The sequence below is a fragment of the Anoplopoma fimbria genome, chromosome 21, assembly GCF_027596085.1.
Source record: "Anoplopoma fimbria isolate UVic2021 breed Golden Eagle Sablefish chromosome 21, Afim_UVic_2022, whole genome shotgun sequence".
Taxonomy (NCBI): Eukaryota; Metazoa; Chordata; class Actinopteri; order Perciformes; family Anoplopomatidae; genus Anoplopoma; species Anoplopoma fimbria.
Genome location: NC_072469.1, coordinates 15767021 through 15792653, shown reverse-complemented (window position 1 = coordinate 15792653; position 25633 = coordinate 15767021). Strand labels below are relative to the sequence as shown.

Here is a 25633-nt window from a genome sequence, read left to right as displayed (position 1 = left end):
TGAATTCCCTTCCTTGTGGTCATTTTAGCATATAAATATACATAAGAGACAATATATGTGATTGGGTTTTGATAATGTGAAGTTGTAAAAAGGTTTTTAAAAGCAGATGCCGAATGGGTACGACTTTAAGTACATATACATGTTTGAGATTGTTGCTGTTATTTTAACTGACGTGCAGTGAGCTTTTGATAATTAGCAGGTGAAATGTAAGCTTTTTCTGCCCTCTACTGCTACACTAAGTCCAAAACACCATTTTCTGCCATCTATTTTACCAAATCATTATTGAATGGGGGATATTTTGATCACTTAATATTGTCACATTATTTATATCAAGGTGTTCTTTTATATTCATATAAATACAGCCATGTACTACCAATGACCACAATCCAACACTTTATTGTGTAAAAGAGTGCAAAGACAGAGCTTGTTCACTGACATTGTGGACCATACACAGATTTAGTTGTTGTGACATGATCAGTACCTGGAGACACTAATCATCTCAACCTAATGACCAGTACTCAGGCACTTTTAAGATTTTATATAAAAATAGTCTATTCTCTTCATTTAGTGGTCAATAACGAGATTGCATTTTTCTTCCTTCTAATTACTTGATTTCACTCTGTAAATCCAGTGTGCAGCTTACCAGAATTGATTCCATTATATATTTGTGAACTAAATACTTAAGATTAAGAGTATCCCTACCAGCATCAACTTGTGTAGATGAATGCATCTCAGAGCTACAAATCCACTATGAACCATATCACCACGTTTAGCAAGACTTAAACATTCTCTGCCTCCTCTTTCGTTGTAGAAATACTACAGGTACTACTTCCTTGGGAAAAGTAGACTGTGATACTTGTATTTCAGAGCGTTGGGTGTTTCTAGCAGCTCAGCTGGCTGTGCCTGCATGTCAAGCAAGTACTACTACTACAACCACAGGTGTGAAATGACTGGAGCCCGATCCTGGTTTTGGTTACATGCGGTGGATATTTTTGTGATCCATGAACTGCTTGAGGTTCTGCAGATTGTCCCACCACTGGAAGAGGAAGGTCTCTGCGATGAGGCTGAACCAGGGTGTGATCTCCAGTTCTTTGCGCTTGGCCTTCTCTAACATCTCCTTCAGCTCCTCCTTGCTCACGTAGCAGTGGCTTTTAATCTCATTGGGGTCTGGGCTCAACTCCACGTTCTTTGGAGAGACATAAAAGGATGTTATTGTCCATAATGTAGAAGCTGACAGACATAATGCATGCACACAATCAAATATCCATATCCAAACTAAGATGGTATATCTATGACGTGAACATAAATAAGTTTATATTTTTCTTGTGTTGTACAAAGAAGCAAGAAGATTTAGAGTAAGATCTTTTAAAAAAGATTTAGGGATTTTTTTCCTTCAGACAAACTGGTGCGTAGCTCTCTCATGTAAATGTAGTGATAAAACTTAAGAGGCACAAACAGTGGCCAGATACACAATATATATCTTAAAATATAACTCAACTCTTAAGTCCAACAGACACTAAAGCACAAACCTTCTGCATGAAGAGGATGTAGTCAATTTCATGTTCTCCCCACACACCGTCTGACTGGGCCTTGTAGTGGATCCTTGTCAGGTACGTCATTTCATCTGGTTTCACCTGAGGAGAAAGAATCTCCACAATCCTTAATAATCCTTTTCCATTAAATGCAGAAGCCAGGACCTTAAAACACAGACATACACACAGTATACTGTAATGGAAAATTATATTGGTGTATGTTGGAAGTATATAGTGTAAAGGTTTTGAATGAAATGTACTATGATGTGAAGATTTTACTCTAAAGGTTTTGAATGAAATGTACTATGATGTGTATTCTAAAGGTCGAGAACCTCGTCTCTTTGTATGCTAAGTTACACTGTGTGGAGACGCTCCTTATGTCCTTTCACCTTTGTCATTCATGCCCCCACCTTTTGGCCCTCTCACACCTTGGTCCTTCCTCCATACCTGAGACTCATACCCACCTTTTGGTCTTCTTCCTCTCCTGTGTTTTTCTACCTCTTCTTTGATATTCATGCACCCCTTTTGTTCTTCATACCCCCCCTCCTTCACCCATTCATTGTCAGGAGATGCTAACTCAGAACTGAGCCTGGCCACCCCGGGCTCCCATATATACAGGGGTGAGCGGCCTGACTCGGGAGTTCAGTACTTTGCAGGCTCCCGGTGACTCTGTAAACTTCTGGCTCTTTCATGCAAAGAAATAAAATACCGCAAGGACATTTCATTTGTCATTTGATCATTATTTCAACGCTCATTGGGACTCATCTCGGGACATAGATAGTACTAGTACATTGGGTATTAGTATAGTAAATTGTATTGAAGTTTTGGGAAAAAACTTCCACCACAATACCTGCTCCATTGGGATTCCCAGTTCAGCTTCAAGTCTCCTCTGAGCAGCTCTCCTCACTCCTATAACTTCCTTCTCCTCCAGCTCACTGTCTGTGTGTAGAGGGTGACTGCAGCATGTGTTTGTGAAACAGCCTGTGCACACAGACATGGGATGGTTAAATACATTGCCAATGCCTACCATTGGTGTTTAGTTCCCTTGTTATGTTACATGTAACACTATGTGTAGTGTGTCCCAGTGGACCGCAGGACTATTTTGGATCATGGTTAAACTTGGTGGTTTAAGGATTGGTCACTGACCTGGAAATGTGATTTTGGCATCAGACCTCTGTTGTAAGAGCAGCTTCTCTTCGCTGTTGAAAATGAACACGCTGAAAGCTCTGTGTAGTAAACCTGGTAAAGCAAACAAACAATTTACCATAACGACAAAGCTGAAATAAAAATGTATGTACTAGAAGAAAGATAGATGTGTGCAGTTTAACATGATAAAAGTGTACCTTTGTCAATGTTTGAGTTTAGGTGGCAGTTTTTCTTTGTGTCTGCACCAATCTTCTGGTCGTTCTCGTCGATGAGGATGCACATCTCCGACAGAAGCTGCACCTGCTTCTCATCCAGGTGATCAGTTGTTATCTCGGGCATTCTGACTGCAGACTGTAGGTGTCTCGCCTCGCTGCAGTGACAACAGTTGATCATTTAGTGCATATTCACATCAGATCAGGAGCCGGCACCTTTAATATGAAACTCTGAACGCAGTAGATAATATCTGACACCAAAAAGTCTACTGCTATGAGCTTTTTCTATTGCTTTCAAGTTTTGTAAGTGGATGGAAAGCAAACTCCACCTGCTAAGGAAAATTGCTAGATGCGGCTTAAAGCACTAGAAAAGCTAGTTAGAAGAACTTGTGTTTTTTCCATTTTAATTGACTTTCACACTCAAGTAAGGAGTACATTTTACAAACTAACATACTCAATGTTTATATATATATATTTATATATATATTATATATATATATATATATATATATATATATATATATATATATATACACACACACACACACACACACACATTATAGTGTGTTGTGCCTACCCTCGACATATGTCTTATTGTTTTTAAGTAAGGTCTGCAAATTTAAATGATTTAATAATCAACACATTACAATGAACCTTACAAAAAAAGCAATGTGCCCCTTTTAAGTTCCCAGAACCCAAATGGAGGTCTTCAATTTGCTGGTTTTGTCTGACAAAAATAATTACTAATTAAAATTTACAATAATATAAAATAGAAAAATAGCAAATAGTTTCATTTGAGAAGCTGATATATTTTCGTCGTAAATGACATCAACAATTAACTATACAAATTACTTTGGACCAACTTTACTGCTAATCAGTTATTTGACTCATAGTTTCGATGTTAGTTTTGATAAGGTATCCCAGCTGATGCCATGGCCTTTATCTTATGACTTGGCCACAGAGTTTACAAAATGTGCATGCTGAAATAATAGTTGGTGTATGCCGAATTATAGAGCATATACTCAGACTTTGAGTTGCTATTTTGAAAGCGTGCAATTCAACCAATACGCAAGGTCACATTAAGTGCAGGGCTTATTAAAGTAACGTTAGTATTTGGCATGACTTATGAAACAACGGCATTTATCTGGAAGAGCAGGAATCATTGCAGCTCGACTATCAATAGCACAGACAGACACTGTTTCTCAGCTCAGGTCAATAGGCTTATGTGTAGCTTTGCGTCCTTTAAACTCAAACCATGACTTCACGCGGTTTCAGGAGCCTTAGGATCCCGAGCTTACCTCGACAGTGCTCTGTGGGTGACAGGTTCGTAGGTGGATCGATGCCGTAGTGCAGCAACTCTGCCAGCGCGAGGTATGTTTGATTTCAGCACAGCGGCTCCTTCGCAAGACACCATCCGGAGCACCGCCCACACACCCCGCACCATCGCCTGACCAAAACAGAAAACCAATCACAAGGTCTTAAGGTGTGGGCGTGGGTAAAAACTGGGCAGGATTGCACCGGGTCCGGATCGGAAGATACACTGCAGCTGAGAATAAAATGAATTCCCATTTGTCAGGGTTATATACATAGACTGAATGCTATAACACATTAAACCATTACACATGTGCTTTACTGTACAGTTTAGGACTGTAACTAATTATGATCTTCATTACTGATCGATCAACTGATCGTTGAATTGTTTAGGTCCCCAGATAGCTTGTTCTGTTCCTCCAGCAATGTTATACTAAAGAAGAAAAGCCATGTCCTTATGTTTCAGGGACTGGAACTACAACGTGTTATATAATAATAATAATAATAATAATAATAATAATAATAATAACTTTATTTATATAGCACCTTTTAAAAACAAGGTTTACAAAGTGCTTCGACAGACAAGGCAGCAAAACAGTGCAAAAGATGAAACATTAAAAACAATCATTAGGATAAAACTAAAATAAGAAATAAAATGAAATAACAAGTGACAATTAAATAAACGAACAAAATAAATAAAAAATAAAATAGATAAACATAAAATAGTAAACGAATATAAGATAAAATAGTAAAACCAATAAAACGAAACATTAAAACGACGACATCACATTAAAGCCTTTCTGTAAAAATGTGTTTTAAGAAGTGATTTAAAAGAGATTACTGATTCTGCAAGCCTAATCTCCTCAGGCAGGTCGTTCCAAAGCCAAACTTTCAAGATGTTTGCTTGATACAGCTAATTAAATATAAAACTTGTTGTCAATTTGAAGTTTTATAACTGAATTGACCGAATTCATTAATAAAATCATTGACCAATTGATGAAGCACTACATTTATTTCCAACAAAGGGACCTGTTTTACCTTTTTTGTGAGTGTGATACTACTGTATAGTATATTTCACTGATGCATTAACATAAATACAGTGGACATGTTATTGTCCCGTTCCGGCTGATCCACTTCGTGTTTCGCTGTAAACACTGATCGTCAACACGCCATCAGACCACTGCACAGCACAACCCGCACCACCCAGGCCTCTGACAACTGAACATAAGTAAGCATTGTCTGCTCAATATACAACCTACAGCGAAACCGATAAAACGGGGAATTACTTACTAAACAATTTTCCGTTTTCAAGTGGATAAATCTCGTCTTTTAACGTATTTTGCGTTTGTTTACGAGGATATTTTAGAGCTGGATACTGTGGTCGAGCCGCCTAGCTTCACTGCCTGCTTCTGAGGTCACGGGTTCTGATTGGATGACGGAGTAGCAACGTGACAGCCCATTGGCTTACAGAGTGCAAACATTAACTACGTCATGCGGAAGTCGGTGCACCAATAAGATACGTGATGTGTCAAAATTTGGGTAAAAAAAAAAAGATCAGATCACTGTCAAACTGTAACGTGTCCACTGTCGAAAGTCATACGTAGACAAAATGTTCACAATAACAATTTGATAGGTCTAGTGCTACATCTCGAGCTCAGGCTACAGTCAGCTGCTGTCTGATGTTAAATACCGCATGAATGTGACCGCTAGCACGCACTGGCGTTAGCTCGTTTACTTGACTTCCGTGCTGGCTAATGGCAGTGAGGCAGTAACGTAGGTGAGTGTGTTTGTTGTCATTGTGTCATCATCTTATCGGTGATGGCTCACAAGCCAGAAAAAGCAAAGTCGAATATTAATTCTGCTTGCATAATGTACCCTGTTGATGCTCTTTGGGTATTTGGCATAACGCTGAATAAATGTAAGTCTTTGTCTTTTTTCCTTGTAAATGTATAGAGCTAAGCTAGTTAAATTCTGCGATGCATTGGACGATAACGTGAAACACTGTGCTAGGCAATCATAACGATAACACGGACCTGCAGAATTCACAAACGTGTCATCCTCTTAGCATTTAAGGACCGTGACGCTGAACTTCATTAATATTGTGAATATAATGTCACAAAGCCTGTTGTCAAATGCACATTTATCGTAGGAAAATACTGTAGGCCTGTCAGGCTCCGTGGGTTGCCAATGCCAAATCTGAATGACCTGCAATTTACCTAAGAATGCTAATTTATGCGAAATGTTTATTTCAAATGTTTTCTTTTACCAGATACTATAGCCTTCTTCCAACAACATTAGGCAAAGTCAGTAAGATAAAATACCTTGAAAGGAGATTTTTATTGAAAAATATTACTTTTAAATAAAATGTCTTGTCAGGTTCTACAAAGTAACGTTTTACTTTTTGCTTATAAGCAAATCAGCATTACATTTTTTTTTATATGGTTTTGAAATACTGTTGTTTCAGAGCAGCAGGTAATGGGACAAGACTGCACCAACAAACACTGTAATTCTGAAAACATCTATTTGTAGTAGTTTGGATCTATGCAGGAAAGGCAACTCTTCAACTTGAGCAGTTTCTGCAATGACTGTGAACCTGAACTTCATTCCTTTTTTACCTGCAGAAAAGTTGTTGATAACAGAACAACCTAGTCCACCCACCAGCCAGCTCGCCAGCCAGCCTGGCCTTTGTTTACTTGCTTCTCAGGTAAGAGGTGAGCAAGGGGCAGGGCCACCCACACGGTAGGAGGGATGCCTGTGGAGGGTGGCAGCAGCAGCGGCTCTGCTTCGGCTGCCCGTCACCCCAAGCAGAAGCGCAAGGCTCACAGTTTGTCCATCCGGCGCACCAACAGCACAGAGGATAGGCTACCGGGCTTTCAAAGAGGAGACATGCTGGAGGGACAGGTGAGGGATATGCACAGACATCCATGCTTTTTTTTTTTTTTCCTCTCTCTCACACTCACACATGCACAGCTGACAGCGGCAGGCACGCATTTTGGTAAACATACAACTTATAAGGCATGTTATGACTTGATTTGTAGACATGGTCTTCAACATTTCTTTTGGCTCTGCTCAAAATGACTTGCTTTCATTTTACACCTGGTGTTACAACATCCAATATAATGCATTTGTGAGATGTAGTTTCTACCCCCAGGGAAAATGTCAGTGCTTTTCAGGTAGCTACATGATTTTACTTTGTAATAAACTTGCTTACGGTAAATTGTTAATGTCGTCTAGATTAAACATTCTCTAAACTTTTATGAACTGCTCTGGATGTGTATTTTGGTTACTGTTTGCTTTTTGTTAAAACAAAGGGATCTACTGTGACTTTTAAGACCACTGGTGCCATCAAGTTAGTGATTAACTATCTTCCAACTAACAGGCTATTTAGACTTAAGCTACAATTGATTTATTCCCCCAGAAAGGGAGGACTGTAAGCCTTTACATGAGCAGCCATTTCCAGATGCAAACTACTTGTGCCAAACTGTCAAGCTACTTCACTACTGAGATGATAAAATCCGTTTGTTTGAACAAGAACAACATCCTGGTTGTTAACTTTTGGGAGTTGGCTGTTGAGTGACCCTATTTAGAGCCACTCATAGATAGGCTGAGCAAAAATATTGTCTGTGCCTTTTTTTGTGATCCTTATTTTGGATCAAACTATTCAGTCTGAAATAATAAAATGCTTTAATTTTCAGTATTGGCCAGCCCTAGCTTTGGTCGTAGAAGTCCTTTAGCATTTACTTTCTCTGCTTGACAATGGCCTTGAATTATCAGCCACTAAAACTAGAGCTCAGCTTGCACTATCCTGATGTCTCATCAAGTTTTAATATGGGCCGCTTGTCCAGGTCTGATTAGTCTTTTCACCGGGCCTTTTTGTCTATTGCCAAGACATGCTTTCTCTGCTTATGTACCTAGTCTACCCCCCACAGTACAAGTTCCACACACACACACAGGCAGCTTTGTTAGCCCATAGAAAACACACAGAAGCATTTTCCTTATCCCTTTCAATGCTGTCATTATTTGCCAGTTTATGGTGCAGGTTTTAGGGCCACAACTAAGCAGCCTTGAATACATAAGGACTGCCTGTTGTTTGCTAATTGACCTTGTTTGTTTAACGCAGAAAGAATGGTCAAGCGGTTAACGTCGCTGTGACAAACTGTTGGTTTTGAAAGCGTGCCAGAAGAAAGAGTGACACTAAAGTGTTTGGTTTCCTCGACTTTCAGATGGCTAGGGAAAGCAGCAGCTCTAAAGGCGAGCTGTCAAATGCAGCCCTTTGAATCCTTTGTTTTCATGGCAGCCTTTTTACGTCTCTTTGCATGCTAGTCTGGTATAGACTGGTGGTCACCTGATAACTGGCTACTTCTAGGAGTTCACCATGGAGGTAAGTCAGTTGAAATTAGTTTTAGTGATTGGACCCCGGCCGTTGTGTAGTTAGTACCTAGTTGTTGTAGTTATGTAGCCTGATATGTAGCTGAGCTTTTACACAGACATAATTGGTGATTGATTAAATCAGGTAAACATGCAGGCTGCTTTCGTTTTGTTTAAGTGGCGTGTATTTTGTGAGTCACTCAAACTTCTATCGGAATAGTGATAATGTATGAGATATTTGTTTGTCATTGTAAAATTGTATTTGTGCCTGTCGGCAGCTTTTCTTGGTTTGGTTTGAACATATTAATTTGTGAACATATTTTAAAATTGTCTTGAAGTTTAGATTTTTTAGCACAACAAACTGTATAAATCGCATTATATGGTAAAGAGAATACCACACAGAGGGATTTGGAGGGAATTATAGTGGTGACTGCTGATCCCTTCGCCAATGTGATTCCTAAACATGTAGAACTTTGTAAGCTTAACATCATTTTTATTAGAGCATTGTCTTTTCTTTGCCTGTCCAGGACTCTAAGCTGCCCCCCTCTTTACGGAACAACCTTCTGGACCTTTTTGGCCAGATTGAGCGCGAGTTTGAAAATCTCTACATTGAAAACCTTGAACGTGAGTAACTGATTGAAAGAGTCAAAGTAATGCATTTAGATTTCTTGCGCACATATACCTTACTGTATTGATCCTCAGGTGTTGATTGACTACCCAGATGGTTTCAGAACAAGGGTTAGTGTTTTCTTACTGATGCCCTGTCACTGTGCAAACATTACAGTACGCCGGGAAATTGACTCTTTGAATGAGCGTCTGACCGGAGATGGACAGACTATTGAGGGAGGAGACCCCACCAAGGGGGCTTTGAAAACAAAAGGTACTGTATTTCCTTCACAATTTATGGCATGTCTCAATATAGTTAACAGATGCTTCTACGTCTTTGCAATTGGAATGGCAAAATATTGTTGAAATTAATTGCGTGTCTTTAAAATGAAAGTAGATATCTTATTCAGTGGTGGCTCAAGTCCTAATGAAGAAAAGTCTTCATATAGAGGTTGACACAGTTTAATAACCTTCAGACTGACTGTATGTCCTTTTGGTATTTTAAATACAATCCTTCTTGTATTTTTAATACATGATTCAACAGATTTACAGCAACAACAGCCAACTTCATTTTAAATGCAGTGTATTTATAAGCACATAATGGTGACTGGAATACTGTGCACAAAAAATATGACCTCAGATTTTAAATCATGTCGGACTCATGTTAATAGTGCAGCAGTAAAGAGGAACCTTCAGCGAGAAGTCTTCGATTGTACAACTGTTTTAGTCTGGCAGAATGATTTTATGAGCTATGAGCTAAACCTAAAAAAACAGTCTGACCAGGAGGGACATGTTTCCATGGTAACTTAGGTCAGACATATTAAACCTTTTTTATTGAACAGAATTTCCTGAGAATAAGCCTGGTTTGCAGATGTAAGTCTGGTTAAACAGCTAATCTTGTTTTATGAAACAACCCTCTGGTGTGGCGTGCGTGATTAAAAGCTTTGACACTTTATTAACCCATTAGAGCTGCAGTGAACCCAACCAATGAGTTTGTCACTCAGTGGAGAATTTCAGTCATTGTTCTTTGTCTTTCCATCACACAGCCAGCCACAGCACCAGTCAACTGTCACAGAAGCTGAAGACGACCTACAAAGCCTCTACCAGCAAGGTACCTGGCTCCAGCTATTTTAGCTCATTCTATAGAGCCCATAAGATCTGTCATCTGTGTAATTGTTTGAGCTGTGAGGGTAATGGTAACAGACTATCAAAAAACACTTTATTGCTGAGAGAAGGAAGTATTTTTCTCTTCCTCTAAGGTCATTATATGTTGCTGTTAAATTATCTTATTTTTGAAGTGCTGATGCATTTATTTAAATATTTTTGGACTCAAATTAAGGAAACATGATTTCAAGCATTTATCACAAAATTACATCTCCCTTGACTTCTTCCTTTTTAATCTCTTGCTGATGCAGCGCTTGTACACTTTCCATGGTAAAATAGGTGGACCTCGCAACTTCAGTGTTGCCACATGGGAGTTGTGGGGAGGAGATTCATGGGTAACTTCCTGAATGCTCTTGTTTTTGTCACTAAAGCATTGTGAGGGACAGCTGCTGTCTGTTTTTAACTAGAGTCCGACCTTGACTCCTCATCTCTTCTCTGCCCCCTATTAGAAGTAATTTGGGTGAAAGGCTGCATTTATAAAAAAAGAAAATCAGTTTCTCACAAGAGCACACTGTATTTTTGGAAATGTCATGTAGGTAACTTAGTCATTACACAAAATCATCTACAAATAGGGTAGAACCTCCATAACTTTGGTGACCACTTTAGTCCATTTCCATCAGCAAAACGATATGTCACAGTCAGTTGTCATTATGCCAATACAAATAACGGATTCTGAATCGCAAAAGTAAAAAGTCTTCCCACAAGACAAGTTTATTGAAAGGTCAGTTTTAAACAAATTTAAACTGAGCAACGTTAAGTAAAAAGTTGTATTCAAACAGCTCTTAAAGTAAAAGTTCGGCATTTTGGGAACTACACCTATTTAGCCGTATTGCCAGGCGGTAAATGAGAAGCTTGATAAATCGAAAACTAATGCCAGCACTCACTTATCTTAGCTTAATATGAAACCTGGAAACCGGGCAAAACCTGTTGAAGGTAAAAATTTGCCCGTCAACACCTCTAAAGCTCAGTAATTAACATGTTGTATCTTGCTTGTTCAATACTTATACAAACTTAAGTGTGCCTGGCTATTTCTATTTTATAATTTGAGTCTATGCTGGTTGCCTGGCAACTGCTCGTAGGCAAGAAATAGTCCAGCATATAACCTCTGTAAAACAGCGAAAAACAGACACAGAGTTGGTGTTAATCTTCTAATCTAACGCTGCAAATTTATTATGCCCCTAATTTTTAAATAAGGGTCATTTTCTCCTGTGCCCCTAAAAAAGATTAGAATTTAATCATAGAGCCCTTCAATGCTGTAGGTATCATATTGAAAAAGTTTAATTAAGTGTAATATGACTTTTAAACTGTTCTTTGAATGTCTCTTACCCATTCATTTGTTTTCCACTTTACTTGAAAATGTCCCTCGACATTGCCTTTCCCACAGCAAAAAAACAATCTGATGCAGCTAAAGTCTGAGCTAGGTGAAGAGCCCGAAACAATCTTCATCCGATTTTAAAGTTAGGAAAGGGGATACACAGGATCAAGGGAGGACTTAGACTAACAGATCTAGCTGCTATATAATATATATCTAACCTATCAGCTGGCTAAGAAACATGACCGACAAACTAATTTTGTTCAGACTGACCGTACCTGAAACTAATGATCTGCACTAACTTTATTCTTGATTAAATACTGGGTTGACCTTGGCTGGAATGGGATATATTGTGTTTCAATGACAGGAAACAAATACGATTGTATTGCACTGTAATGTGAATGTCAACACACTGCACATAATGAGACAATACATTAACACAGTCTCACACAAAGCAACCAGATGCTACGCTGCTGCATTTAATGACTACCAATGATGTCAGCTTATTGCTGTGGTCAGCCGTCTGCTTGCAGCTGCATGCACCGTACAGATTGTGACCGCTCTGTGACAATTGAAACAAAATTTACCCTTTAATTTGTTTGTTAAAGGCCATGTTTAACTAGACCACTCAATGTTTTTTAGAGGTGCACCCCTTGTCCAGTAACAGTGCACAGGGATGAATTATCTTCCTTACACTGATACTTGAATTTGCATTAGAGCAGTCTTAATATTAATAATTAAATGACACAGTTTGGTGAAATCTGAAACTTTTTGGCAGTTCCAGAAGCACCCTTTATTATTAAGACAGTGCTCGCAGGCTGAATAATGATAATAATAATGATAATGCTGAAATGCTGCATTCAAAATGAACAGAGCCAATTAACTTCACCATTAATATGCAGCTATAATTGCCATTCATTAGTCTGCCATCTAGTGTGGACAAATCACATTGCAAAAACTACTTACTTCTATCTCTGTCATAATTACCATGGAAAGCAAAAATATTCTACCGATCTATACAGTCCCTGACAAAAGTCTTGTCGCTTGGGTACAAGTTGACCTTAAGTGCCCCTCAAATATATTTGTAATCAATTTTTTTTTTACAAGAAATGGCTAATTTCAATCCCAACAGCTTTTGAAATAATGTTTTGGTGCCAAACGAAACTGCTGAAAAGCATTCTAACGTTCACAGCTTGGTAAAGCCCACTGAGTCAGTTTTTGCAAAGACAAAAGTTTTGTCGCCTTGTCATATGAAATCCTAGATTACAGCCTCACCTGTGATCAATAATCGATCAATCAATTAGTGGGTGTGTATAAAAAGAACCCCAGCACACCAGACCTTCACATCAACTGCAACTTGACCTCTGACAACATGCCTAAGATTCATGGAAAGCAAAAATATTCTACCGATCTATATACAGATGTCTCTCTTGCTTTTTAATTTTAAATTTACGTCTTTATGACAGAGAGCTGTCGGGTTGTCGACAGGTTTTGATCTGAACCTCTGAAGTCAACCTGCTCTGTGGCTGGTTAGCCGAGCAGCTAAAAGGGAGCCAGCTTTGTGACATCAAATTGTTAAGAGAGTTGAGCCGGCTCACCCACTAATCTGTTTGTCACAGACTAAATAAAATCTGTGATGCGTCTAAAAAATTAAAAGTTACAATTATATCTTATGACCCACTGTATGGTAATGTAGCCAGCTTTCAATTACATTGTCATCATTAAAATTATAAACCTAATTGATACATTTGTTTCTGTAACTGTAACCTTTTATGCCTTGTAGTAGGGCATGAGTTGTAAGTTAACTCGTACATATACTAGTATTTATATCAACCCGTTCTGTCAAAGTAATCAGCATTCCCATCAGTTCTGAAAACCTTGTATTAGTGCACCTGTATTTACTTTAATATTACTTGACCTCTAATTTAAGCATGCTTAAATTGGTTTAACTTTGGTTCAGCACCAGGAGGAATGCTCATCCCTCTGTCCATTTCTTATTCCTCCATCATGCCCACGTCTCCTCCCTCCCTACCTATTTAGATTGTGTCCAGTTTTAAAGCCACCGCAGGCTCTCGAGCTTTGTGCCAGCTGCTCAAGGAGTACGTGGGCCACCGGGACGGCATCTGGGATCTCAGCATCACCCGGACTCAGCCAGTAGTCCTGGGCACCGCCTCCGCAGGTATACCACGTCCCTTTACGGACTATTTGAATATGTCAATCATTGCATCATTGTTTTATGCACAGCCTACATGCCATAGAGTGGTTTCCAACAAGAAAAAATAGCCAGAACTAAAAGTGATACATTGTTAAAATAGTTGGATGATTGTAGATTGTATCATTGATTGGGAATCATTGGTGCAATTAGCAAAATGTTAACTTTTATCTTTTATCTCACTGCTCTTCCTTCACAGATCACTCAGCTTTACTTTGGAGTATAGAGACTGGGAAATGTCTGCTGAGGTATGCTGGCCATGCAGGATCAGGTAATAATTGGAACAAATCTTAAATAACTGTATTTGTCCTCACCATGCAGACATTTTAAAGGTGCAAAATTAGATTATCTAAAACATGCTGCAGGTAACTGTTAAATGAAACAGTTTGTCCACATGTGTGCACTTAGCTTGTTCTTTAATTGGAATAAGTGATTTAACATATGTACATGTCTCACCATTGTTCTCTCGCCTGCAGTCAACTCTATCAAGTTCCACCCCACAGAGCAGATGGCCCTCACAGGTATGTATTTAAATGCGTCTGTGTTTTTCTTTGTGTTAAATTAGCTAGATTTCTTGTATCAACATCCTAATTCTCTTCATGACTATTTGACCGTCTTCTCCCTGCTGCTGTTGTCTCCAGCAGTTTAGTTTCTGTCGATCTGAATGTGCTGTGTATTTGCTTAAGTGTACTTATGTTTCCAACAGCCTCTGGGGACCAGACTGCTCACATCTGGCGCTACATGGTGCAGCTTCCTGTCCCCCAGCCACCACCAGATGTCAGTGTGAGTAGCTTTGCACTGCTCTCTTCTCTGAGTTCCCACTGGAGCATCCTGAAATTTCAGGGAATTTTGAGAGGTGTTTTTTCTGATCAATATTAAGTTAATTCACAAATTGGTCACACAGTCCCATGGAATATTTATCACCAAAACTATCTCCTAGCTGTCACAGCAGGCACATGTATGCATTGACTGAACTACTGTGTGTCCTTCTTTGTACACCCATAGGCTCCGTGTGATGACGATCAAGACTCGTCAGACAGAGAAGAAGGTGAGGTGGATGGCGAAGGCCCTTGCGAGGTACCCACCATCCGGGTTGCTACGGCAACCCTGAAGAGCCACCAGGGTGTAGTGATCGCAGCTGATTGGTTGGTTGGAGGCCGACAAGTGGTGACTGCATCCTGGGATCGTGCTGCCAACCTGTATGAGGTGGAGACGTCTGAACTGGTTCATGCACTAACTGGTAGGTAAACTGGCTGACTAGTTATATCATAGTATATATATTTAGCATAATATGGTGTCTTTTATCTTCATCTTGTGGTATGTATCATTGTGTATCTTACGGTACAGATACATGTGGAGTTTATTTTATTATTATTTATTTGAGTATTTATGTATTGTTCGTTGCACATTTATATTGTAATTTGTGTGTTTTTAATATATTTGTCACGTCATGTTATCATGTCATTGAATTAGATATGATCCACTTCTAATTTCCTGCAATCCTAAATTACAAATACCTCTCGAATTAACAGCAACAAAAAGCAAGTTAGATCATTGTCTCATCTCACCCAAACATTTCAAGTTTACTTCCTGTAAAGATATGAAACTTTTTTTTCTTTTCAGTTTTTTAAAGGGATGCTTAAAGCACAATGTTTTGTCGCCAAATGATATTGATCATGAGTCCAAAAGGCCCACATTTACCTTTTTTGGTAGCATTCAGTGAAGAGGTAACGAGTAACTGAAATGTTACTCGGCAGACAAAATGGGCTGCCTGTTCATTTCATGGAGCAGTTGTGAGCTAAATTGGCTGTTGTTTTCTTGAATCCCAGACTAAATAAGAAGAAACCGCTGTTTCCTCTACTTCATGTGACTACACAATTAAATTATTTCCAAGCAGACTGTGTTGCAGGACTTAGTTAGAGAAATTTAAGGGCCAGATTGTGTCTCTTTTGGCACTTCAAACATCATTATTTTCAACATTTTAAAAGAAAATGCGACTCATGCTGTTTATTTGGTTGCACAAAGTGGAGCTGTGACTCTCATGCTCTTGCTACTGTCTTACTGTAGCAACTGTGTATCTCATTTAATGATGTACAAACCCACAGAGTTTAGTATGCTTACTCATATGTGTCTGCGTATGCAGGACATGACCAGGAGCTGACCCACTGCTGTACGCATCCCACCCAGCGGCTGGTGGTCACTTCATCCAGAGACACCACCTTCAGACTGTGGGACTTCAGAGACCCGTCCATTCACTCTGTCAATGTCTTTCAGGGACACACTGAGTGAGTCTGTCTCTCTTATAAACACACTATTTAAACAATACTGAAAAGTTTCAACAGTTTGATTTGCTGCAGTCTTTATTTTGCCCACAGGGTGGTGCTGTAATACTTTATGGTCTGTGAAACCCTCCAGTACTTTCTCTTTTTTTCCTTTTACAGTGCCACATTCATTTACAAACCCAATTGCTCTAAGCCAAATCCTCCACTTGCCTCTCATTCATTATTGAGCACTTCTCCTCACTTGGACGGTTTGCTTCTCTTTCTCCCCGCTCTTTCTCTCCCTACCTCTCTCTCTCCCTCGCTCTCCTGTTCATTTATCTGTCCGTTTCTGTATTAATCCCCCACTCTGTATAATTTGGCACTTCGCTCGCTGTTAACACTCAATTGCAGAAGCTCATTTCAAAACGATGACTGTCAGGCTTCTCTGTGGCTTTAAATGGCAGCGCTCTTTAAAAGGCATAAGAAGAGAGAGTGTATGTGTGTTCTGATGTGCATGTCTACATGTGTGTGCTGGCTGGCTGGCACTCTTTGGAAGCCTTTTGATTGCAAGGGGGGGGGATTACATAGAGCTCATTATGTACGACCCCAACATGTATAATTCCTGCAGATCCACTCTAATTCTCTCCCATAGACAATTGGTATAATGAGATTAAGCACCAGTGTTTCACAGTTAACAACAGCCCTCCTACTTTCTGTTCCCTGCCTCCATTCTTCTTTTCTTCGTGAATGGCCTTTGATGGTGTTTAAAGTAAAAACTTTCTTAATTGCCCTTCTGTGATAGATGTATAGCAGCAAACTTACACAGACTGCTGTCTAGTCTAAAGAAAGATAAAAACTGTTCGTAGAAAGATGGAAAAAAACATATCTGCAGTGTTCTGAATAAGAGTAGTGATTTCACCTGACACTTGCAGTTTGAGTAAGGAGGTAATGAGTAACTTACCTGAACTGGGTTATTGTTCATTAAGATATTCTACATCTAGGGCTGCAACAAATTCATTTATTCGTTGCTCTACAGAATATCAAAACAAGTCCCTGTTGTAATTCTGGATATTATAGCCATAGTTGACATCTTCAAATGTCTTTTGTTTGACCCACAGTCCAGCCCCTTCAAGATGTTCAATTTACTATAGGAGCAAACTCCCTCATTTGACACCTTTGAACACTAAATGTGTGGCATTGTTTGCTTAAAAATAAAATAAACTTTAGTGATTATTAAGTTCTTAAACAAATGCAGATTAATATTGTGTTGATCAACTAAATGAGTATTCGAAATACTTGTTGAAGCTGTAGTCCCATCACTTTGATCTTTTCTTCCATAAACATAATGTCAAACATTGTGTTCAGCTCCTCATGTAATGTTCAGTTTCATTTTGTGTTAGCAGTTATGCAGTTGGACACTGGACATGTGTATGATTTCCTGGAAATGAAGTGTGTGTGATCGGGCTGCAACTAATGACTAGTTTCATTATCACTTAATATACCGATTATTTTCTCAATGACTGATGGATCACTTGATCAATCAATATAAAGAAAAAAGTAAAATGTCCACATTTGTGTTAAAATTGGCACCTTCAAATGTATTGTTTTGTCCAACCAAAAAATTAAAACCTGATTTTTAGTAAATTCACATTTGGAATCAGGACTGAAGCTGTAACCAGTGAGTTTTAGCAGTTTTGTTAAAAGAATATTCATTTTTTAAGAAAAAAGTGCCCCAAAAAATCCTGCCAGTAAATTCTGTTGATTGACTAATTAGCTAATCTATTTATTATAAGTCCATTAAACAAATCCTGGATTCTGTAGTGTGTTAGAAGGGAAGGAATATGACGACACGACGATGAAAAGAGGAATACTCTTGACTATATGTGTGTCGTTTTTTTTGGGGTCCCATTGTAAAAGGTCGCCTCCACAGTCACACAGTCAAGTCTACTCATCCCCATGACTTTTTTCAATTTCCAACAATTTTTTATCCTAAAAAGATCCTACAACAATAGCAGGTTGCTGTAATTTCTCTTGCTAATTTTCCATAATCTCTAACATGGTAAAAGCGGCACAATCTCCACATCCCTCTGAGGAAACGGCAGAGGAGAGGGGAGTGTGAATGGTTTAATAGGCAGCAGAGGTTGAGAGCTGGAGGGGAGACAGCCTCTTGTTTCCACGGTCTTCCCTGGCAATTACAGCTAACGCTTCCCGACAGTGAACAGTGGCAGCTAAAAGTGCAGCAGACACCCTCTATCCCACCACCCCGCTGTAATTGCAGAGTAATGACAACTGCACGTGAGCTAACAAAACAGCTGAGAGCAAACGAGAAGTGACAGCGGTCTTGCTCTGCAAACGGAATGCCATGTCACGTTTGTCCCTCTTGACATCGACGGCTTTTGGAGGCATTTGATTGCCGTTGATAGAAAAGCACATTTGTGTGTAAGCTTGTGTGCGTGTGTGCGTGTGTGCGTGTGTGTGTGTGTGTGTGTGTGCGTGTGTGTGGTGTCTGTATGCAGATCTGACATCCTGTCTCTGGAGGAATACACCAGCACTTAACAGGTTCTCAGCGACTGTCGGTTTTGCTGCAGCACAGCAAAATAACAGAGTGCTCTAAAACCTCTTAGTTGTCCGTACCTGAATTGTTTCCTTTACATTTTACCTTTTAGGCATTTGGCTTACAAGCTCATCTTTTTACAAATAAGTATATTGTAGTATTCCTTTTAGATTTTCATAAATTCAAACATAAGTCATTGAAACCACTCATTGGGAAGGAGGATAAGGATCAAATCCTTGCAGATTTATGCCTGATGGGTAAAGAAATAACAACCTGGCAAGAAATGTGGCATAAAGGTCTGCCAAAAAACAGTCCTACTGCGGTAATTGCCTGCAATCTCTTTTTTGTTTGCATCATTGTTGATTATTTACCAGTGTTTCTGAGATGTGCTATTTGTCCCTTGTTGGATATTTGTCAAAGTCAGTCATTTCTCTCAGTTTATTTGTAGACTTTCTGCAACCTGTAGGATTAAGAGTGCTGCAATTATCACATCATACTGTGCAGAATAACACTGCATTTTTACTACAAAAGGCCTTTATAAGACAGAAATTATGTTTCGGCAGTTCATTGTTTATTGTCTCTTACATACATTAACCCAGAATGTAAAGTCAGACATCTCTTAGAGGCAACTGTATAGTATTAAAACTCTTGCATTAAATCACCAGTTTTATCAAGTTATGCATTTAAAGGTTTCTCACAGCCAATGTGCACAATCCCACAGTAAGTAGCTTACATTTGTAAAAGACTGAACACTGACAGCAGTTTCCTCAGCAGACTCTAAAGATTTGGTGCTGTCTAACTCTATAGAATGAGTTTGGCACCATTAAGATGACAGCCCTAGTTTTCTCAAATAGGAAAAGGGAGGGGCTCATTGACATTTAAAGGGCTCAATAAGGAGAAAAACAAATGAGAAAAATGTCTCAATATTATTGTACAAAAAATCTCCCATCTGAACAATGCATTTCATTTACCTAACACCTAATATTTTCCCTTACAAAACACAAAATATCTGACATCTTCACTGAGTCAACTACAGAAATTTGCATTAATTAATACACCTGTGTTAATCCCTGCGTTAAAGCAGCGTGACATGCATACAAATGCGTTTTGTGAGGCAATGGGCTATAGTTTTTAGAGTGATTATTTTAATGTGAAGAGTGTAAAACTGATAGTAAGAGCTTTCTTCTGATTAAAGATAAAGGAGGGTGATTTCAGCCATAATTGCACAAAATTTGTATCGCCATTGAAATAAGATTCCCGTTTCATTGTAGGGGTTGAAGCTACAGATGTGACCCGGGCTGTTACTGACATATTGTAACGTCAGTGTTAGCTGTCAGTTGAAAATGTTTGGAGAGAAAAACTTGGAAACAGAGAACCACAAATGGAGGTCTCCTCCTGTTTTGCCGCATCTCTCACGGTTTTCTTGAAATCTTGAAATCGCAGCGCAGAAAAAATGTCTGACCTCTTGAGCGCCACCTTTATGGGCTGAAAGGGACCTTTGCGCTTCATGCTTAGGGATTCATTCAACTGTAGAGAGGTCCCATGATTCCCTCTGAATGTCTTTCTCTCTCTTCCCTCCCAACTCCCTAAGTCTCGGATCGCAGGGAGTCTTGACCTTGGCTGTCAGACACACTGCAGAGACGCCATTAAGCAACACTGAATACTTCCCTCCCTCCTAACCACCCATTCTAAAAACCCTTTAACCTTAATCAAGCTTTTAATCAATTACCTTGTCTGATTACGCTCCCCACACACCTCCCACCTAGCACACCTCCTATCCTCCCTTCTCCCTCCGTCTCTCACTCTACCACTTGTATTCCCAGGTGGGCTGTACCCTGCAATGTCAGAAGGTGCCTGTAACGATATAGCAGTTTCCTTGAGCCCCGACCCTCTAATAGGACAAAGTTTAGTCCCCTAATTAGCCCTTAATGCCATGTCAATTTTAATTAAGAGGTGAGCCAGTTTTCGAAAGAAAAACTAGATGTGGAACTCTTGAGTGTGTGTGTGTGTGTGTGTGTGTGTGTGTGTGTGTGTGTGTGTGTGTGTGTGTGTGTGTGTGTGTGTGTGTGTGTGTGTGTGTGTGTGTGTGTGTGTGTGTGTGTGTGTGTGTGTGTGTGTGTGTGTGTGTGTGTGTGTGAGAGAGTGTGAAGGGACACTGCTCAACGCTAATCTTAATCAGGAATCAGAGCTTTTTTTACAGGCACAAAAGGGAGGAAAGAAGAAAATAAATCCTCACAGGAGCGACTGACATACAGTAATTGATTGGAAATATTAAAAGACTATTAAATGAATGGCTAGGCCTGACTTAGTGCTATCATGTGGAGCAGTGCATCACGGCTGGCTGGATAAAGGGCTTTGGAGGAGAGTGATGCTATATGCATACAAAGAACGTTTCTGCCTCCGTCGTGCCCAACATAGCTGATGGTATGATGTTGCAAAAGATATTGTTTATTTGGCATCATTCATTATTTTATCCTATTTGTTCTCTCCTGGTAGGCTTATGTTGGGCTGCATGAGACTTTAAGAGCACAAGGGTCAAGTCTTTTGTACCCCTTACCAAACCCAGCATCAAAGATGGATGTGATCAGAGTTGTGCTCTTTCGCACCTGTAACTACACCTACATCGATGTCAGGGCATACTGACCACTGCAATGGTGAAGTTAATGAATTAAGTAAGTGGAAAAACCATGGTTCATGGTTTGCTCTTACCTTTAAGTTGATAACAGCCTCCCACGGAAATTGGGGTTTGGTTCTGGTTGCCCGTTGCTTTAAAAAGGAGTAGATGATATGGATAAATGAAATGGAAGTTCCGTTGAGAATGTGCAAGAAAACTAAATACTTTGATTTTTTTTTAAATGGTTGTTTTTGTCACATCACAGTACTTCATCTGCAAAAATCCAAATATGTTAAACTTATATTGCCATAAATCGGTCCTGCTGATTGATTTACAGCATTACCCACAATAGTCTAATACAGTGATTTTCAAGGCATCTGACGTTTGTAGTTGCCAGAGGTAGTGGCTGGGCTTTTTATCGATATTATATCAATATCTTGATATGACACTAGACATCTTCTTAGATTTTGGATATCGTAATATGGTTTTGTCTTTTCCTGGTTTTAAAGGCTGCATTACAGTAAAGATTAGATGACCATATTTCATGCCATCTTGACAGCTCAAATGCATTAGATGGTGTGAACACTTTCAAGTCGAGTTTTTCTGACAGCTACACCTTTGTGACAGGAAGCAGCACGAGTGTGATCCTGCCAACATTCATTATTTTCCAGTGGGAATTGGAAGGTGATACCTTGTAATGTTTTAAAACGGACAATCACATTTTAAATCAAGACCATGCAATGTTAACTTTCTTATGTTGTAGCTGATACATCCTCATAGGTTCTAGTAGTGTAATTGCTTACAATGTATCTTGACATATCAGTGACTCATGTGTGGATCCGTCCTGTCTTTAAGGCGTATGAGTAATTAAAGCTTTTGTGTGAGAAGGTGACTAGACTCGCTCTGAATAATATTTCCCCCTGAACTTTCCTGAATTGAAGGAAGTGGAGGACTTTTGTTGTACTTTCCTATCAACTCTCATCAATATACTGAATTGGATTATGGAGCACAGTGTTAATCAGTTTGAATATGCACACAAGGGAGAGTATAACGTTCTTTGTCTAACAACAGACTTCTATTTGTGAATGTGTCTGTTTGTCTTTGTGTCCATCTTTTGTAGCACGGTGACGTCGGCAGTGTTCACAGTGGGAGACAATGTGGTTTCAGGGAGTGACGACCGCACCGTCAAGGTGTGGGATTTGAAGAACATGAGGTCGCCTATAGCAACCATCCGCACTGACTCAGCTGTGAACAGGTAGGTGAAAGAAGGAGACGCAACTAGATGAGTGCCACAATTTGTTGTTGCTTTTGTATTTGTGCATTTGTTTGGAAATCATAACATCTACACCTCCATAAAAAATCTGTTTGCTGCATAGGATCATGTGATGTGATCAAATGCTCCAGAACAACTACTTTAAGGTTAGATAGTTTTGGTCCAAGGTCAAGTAAAACAGCTGTTCTGACCCGTGTACTGTAGCCCAAAACAGCAGATACATTTTTTTTTTCTCCTGAATTTCTGTGCTGAAAATGTCTCAATTGAATTTTTAGTGTTATTATCTTGAATGCCAGGGGTGAATACAGGTTACACAGGCAGCTGATGTCAGTGTCGGACAGTGCACATGGAGTTGTGTGAAAACTAGAAAGTGAATTTGTGCTTAATTTATTTCATGAATCTAGTGCTGAAAAATACATGATAATTCAAATACTGGCATAGTGTAGAATAAAAGTCAAGAATGAAGTTGTACAGGTGAAGAGTTTATCTAGAAGCATTAAGAAAAATGTGACCTAGATTCAAAGTGAACTTGATCTGACCTTTTAGGATAAGCGTCTCTGCCAACCAGAGGATCATTGCTCTGCCACACGACAATCGACAAGTCCGACTGTTTGACATGAGCGGAGTGAGGCTGGCCAGACTTCCACGCAGCAACAGAATGGTAAGGAAGGAAACAAAGTGGCCGGGAAGATGTGTGTGAGATCAATCAGCATCAGTAAAAATTAAACTTCCGACGTGTGTGTGTGTGTATCTGCAGGGTCACAGGCGAATGGTGTGTTGTACGGCGTGGAATGAAGAGAACCAGTCGTGCAACCTGTTCACCTGTGGCTTCGACCGACAGGCCATCGGCTGGAACATCAACATCCCCGCCCTGCTGCAGGAGAAGTGATGCCACTGACACACGCACAACAGAAACACACGGTAAAGCAAGAGATGGTACACATAAACACTGTAATCTTTGGTCTCGCACATGCTTGCATGTTCAAAGTTTTTACCCAGTGAAGCACTTTAGTTGTTATGTATATCACAGATTTCCAGCTGCTGGAGTGTGTGAAAAAATGACTTTTGAGGATGCAGCTATTGACATTAGATATTTTGCAGATGAATAACTCATGTGATTTGTTGTGTTCATCTGCATTTGAAACCTGTAGAACATCACCAGTTTTTTAAATGACTGACGTGGTTCCAGCATTTTAAAATCCAAGTGTGTGTGAGGCCAAAGAGCTGATCTCCTGTATTTGACCCTCTCACTTATTTAGCATGCGTTGTGAATCGTGACATTGCTGTCTGTTTTGTTTCTAGTCTTTTTCTGTTTTAAAGTATAAAAGTATGTATTTAACTCCACAGTCACAGGCTGCTATTCACATCACTGTTGTTTAGTTACTGCTGAGTGGTTGCCCTTGCATGTAGATAATCTCAGTTTGCAAATATTACTTGACTAGATGTGAGAGAACCATAATAAGGCCAGGAGAGTTTGTAGACTATGAAATGAAGAAAGTATGTACATAATATGTTGTGGCCTCATTAAGTAACCTGTGTTGCAGGTTGTTGCTCCTTTATGGGTTAAGTGACTTACAGTGATCTACCTTTGTGAAATGTTTTTATCCTTTTAGTCAAACTTGAAATATTTCTTATCATGGAACAAAACATATAATATTCAGACCTGCCAGATTACCTGCACAGCATGCAGGCTGCTGGGTCATTCAGTTGTATTAAAATGTTTCAGTAACCGCTGTCTTGTCTGAAGGTTTTCACCGATTAAGATTTGAGTCCTTGCCTTTACCTTTGATGCTTTCAATTCACAGCCAGCCTCTATCCATTTTTTTTTTTTTCATTTTTTCAAACGAGTCTGTAACTCTGCCTTGTTCCATGTTTACAGTAGGATTTAGTTTTTAAAATATTGCTGTACTCTGTCTCTCTGTCAGACTGCAAAGTGTCAATAGCATAGCAATAATGGGAAAACAACTGCACTTCTGTTGTTCACAAATCTCTTGTAGGTCTGTGAATGTGATGTGTCCAACATTATCATAATCTAGTGTTCCCTATATGTCGCAGGTTTATGAGTCACTCCTTTAGCCATATTATGTGCTCATATTTCTTCAGTGTCAGTGAAATACAGACTCATCCTCTTCAGATTGTTGCCAACTGGGAGCCCTGTTTTGCTTTACGTTGAATTTGTTGTGGTTACACTTTGCATGAACCCTAAGCTTTGTGTGACCTCTTGGACTTTTTGTTGTTGATCGCGTTTTTAAGTCTGTGAGATACACTCTTTATCCAAATTCCCAAGCAATAACCAAGCTCCTTTATGTTTCTGCTCAGTGTGAAGCCCATTTCTGCAGTGAATCAGTGAATATGACTTGAAATACAAACTGGATCTCAGTTTAAGAACTAGTAGAACTGGAATTGGGCTTGACCGAAATCCTTTATTTGTCACATCCCTATTCCTCAACATGAAGTCATGCTCTAGTTTTTGATCTTCAGACATTTAACTTATTTCAGTGCTGTAAACCCCATGACATGATTCAATGACTTGTGTGACTGGTGTAGATGTTGCTCAGTGTACATAGTAATGAATAACTTACCCCAAAGTTGGCTTCAAACTTCACATTTTACTGCTGTTTCTACCAACAATAGAGTCAGGATGGATTTGAGGTAGCACAAAGGTAAAAATGTAATACTCAAATTAAAATGCCTTACCATTGCATTGCAAATAGTACATTAGCCTTATCCACCTGAGCATCAATGCACTTTTCCAATGCTTGTTAAATAACTTATTGTGTTCCACTGCACTGTGCAGATAGAATTTTTATTCCTGTTTCTTTCAGGGAACTCAATCTCGCGGCCACTGATATCATGTCATTTTAATCTGCAGGTAGAAAGGCAAGTCCTATTTTCGCCCCACATGTGAATTCCAACTTGAAAGAAATTATTTTGGATTGATATATTGAATTATTGCTCATTATAGGGAATCATATTCCTTAAAGTTCATTGTGTGATCTACTTTGCATACTTTATTGTGATAGCTATGTGCTCTCTGACACTTTCCAATAAAATGTGTGATTTCCTTT

General features: G+C 39.3%; 2 protein-coding genes across 5 annotated transcripts; one reads left to right on the top strand and one right to left on the bottom strand.

Annotated features, from left to right (window-relative positions):
* Positions 1 to 12: 12 nt before the first annotated feature.
* On the bottom strand, positions 13 to 5630 carry idi1 (isopentenyl-diphosphate delta isomerase 1). 2 transcript variants are annotated; one of them, XM_054622948.1, is made up of 7 exons: positions 5492 to 5630; positions 4189 to 4436; positions 2876 to 3048; positions 2679 to 2771; positions 2383 to 2513; positions 1530 to 1634; positions 13 to 1186 (listed from the first exon to the last, which is right to left on the bottom strand). In XM_054622948.1, exons 2-7 carry the CDS (start codon positions 4332 to 4334, stop codon positions 974 to 976), a joined length of 861 nt encoding a protein of 286 aa, XP_054478923.1. In that variant the 5' UTR covers positions 4335 to 4436; positions 5492 to 5630; the 3' UTR covers positions 13 to 973. The 2 variants fall into 2 exon arrangements, with proteins under 2 accessions (XP_054478923.1, XP_054478924.1); XM_054622949.1 differs by having other exon boundaries at positions 4189 to 4337.
* Positions 5272 to 25633, top strand: LOC129110751 (WD repeat-containing protein 37-like). Of its 3 annotated transcripts, none has more exons than XM_054622944.1 (14): positions 5272 to 5429; positions 6823 to 7102; positions 9097 to 9193; positions 9354 to 9449; positions 10222 to 10286; positions 13692 to 13830; positions 14063 to 14134; positions 14340 to 14384; positions 14570 to 14646; positions 14869 to 15103; positions 16007 to 16148; positions 22413 to 22547; positions 23112 to 23226; positions 23323 to 25633. In XM_054622944.1, the coding sequence occupies exons 2-14, from the start codon at positions 6950 to 6952 to the stop codon at positions 23452 to 23454; spliced, it is 1503 nt and encodes a 500-aa protein (XP_054478919.1). In that variant the 5' UTR covers positions 5272 to 5429; positions 6823 to 6949; the 3' UTR covers positions 23455 to 25633. The 3 variants fall into 3 exon arrangements, with proteins under 3 accessions (XP_054478919.1, XP_054478920.1, XP_054478921.1); XM_054622945.1 differs by lacking the exon at positions 5272 to 5429 and adding an exon at positions 5813 to 5978; XM_054622946.1 differs by lacking the exon at positions 5272 to 5429 and adding an exon at positions 6084 to 6119.

Excerpts from the sequence above, each read along its gene's own strand:
- idi1 (XM_054622948.1), bottom strand. The coding sequence starts at position 4,334 with ATGGTGCGGGGTGTGTGGGCGGTGCTCCGGATGGTGTCTTGCGAAGGA. Across the intron at positions 3,049-4,188 it reads ACCCACAGAGCACTGTCGAG|CGAGGCGAGACACCTACAGT; the intron begins GTAAGCTCGGGA and ends TTGTCACTGCAG. Across the intron at positions 2,772-2,875 it reads AAACTCAAACATTGACAAAG|GTTTACTACACAGAGCTTTC; the intron begins GTACACTTTTAT and ends TTGCTTTACCAG.
- LOC129110751 (XM_054622944.1), top strand. The coding sequence starts at position 6,950 with ATGCCTGTGGAGGGTGGCAGCAGCAGCGGCTCTGCTTCGGCTGCCCGT. Across the intron at positions 10,287-13,691 it reads ACAAAGCCTCTACCAGCAAG|ATTGTGTCCAGTTTTAAAGC; the intron begins GTACCTGGCTCC and ends CTACCTATTTAG. Across the intron at positions 22,548-23,111 it reads ACTGACTCAGCTGTGAACAG|GATAAGCGTCTCTGCCAACC; the intron begins GTAGGTGAAAGA and ends CTGACCTTTTAG.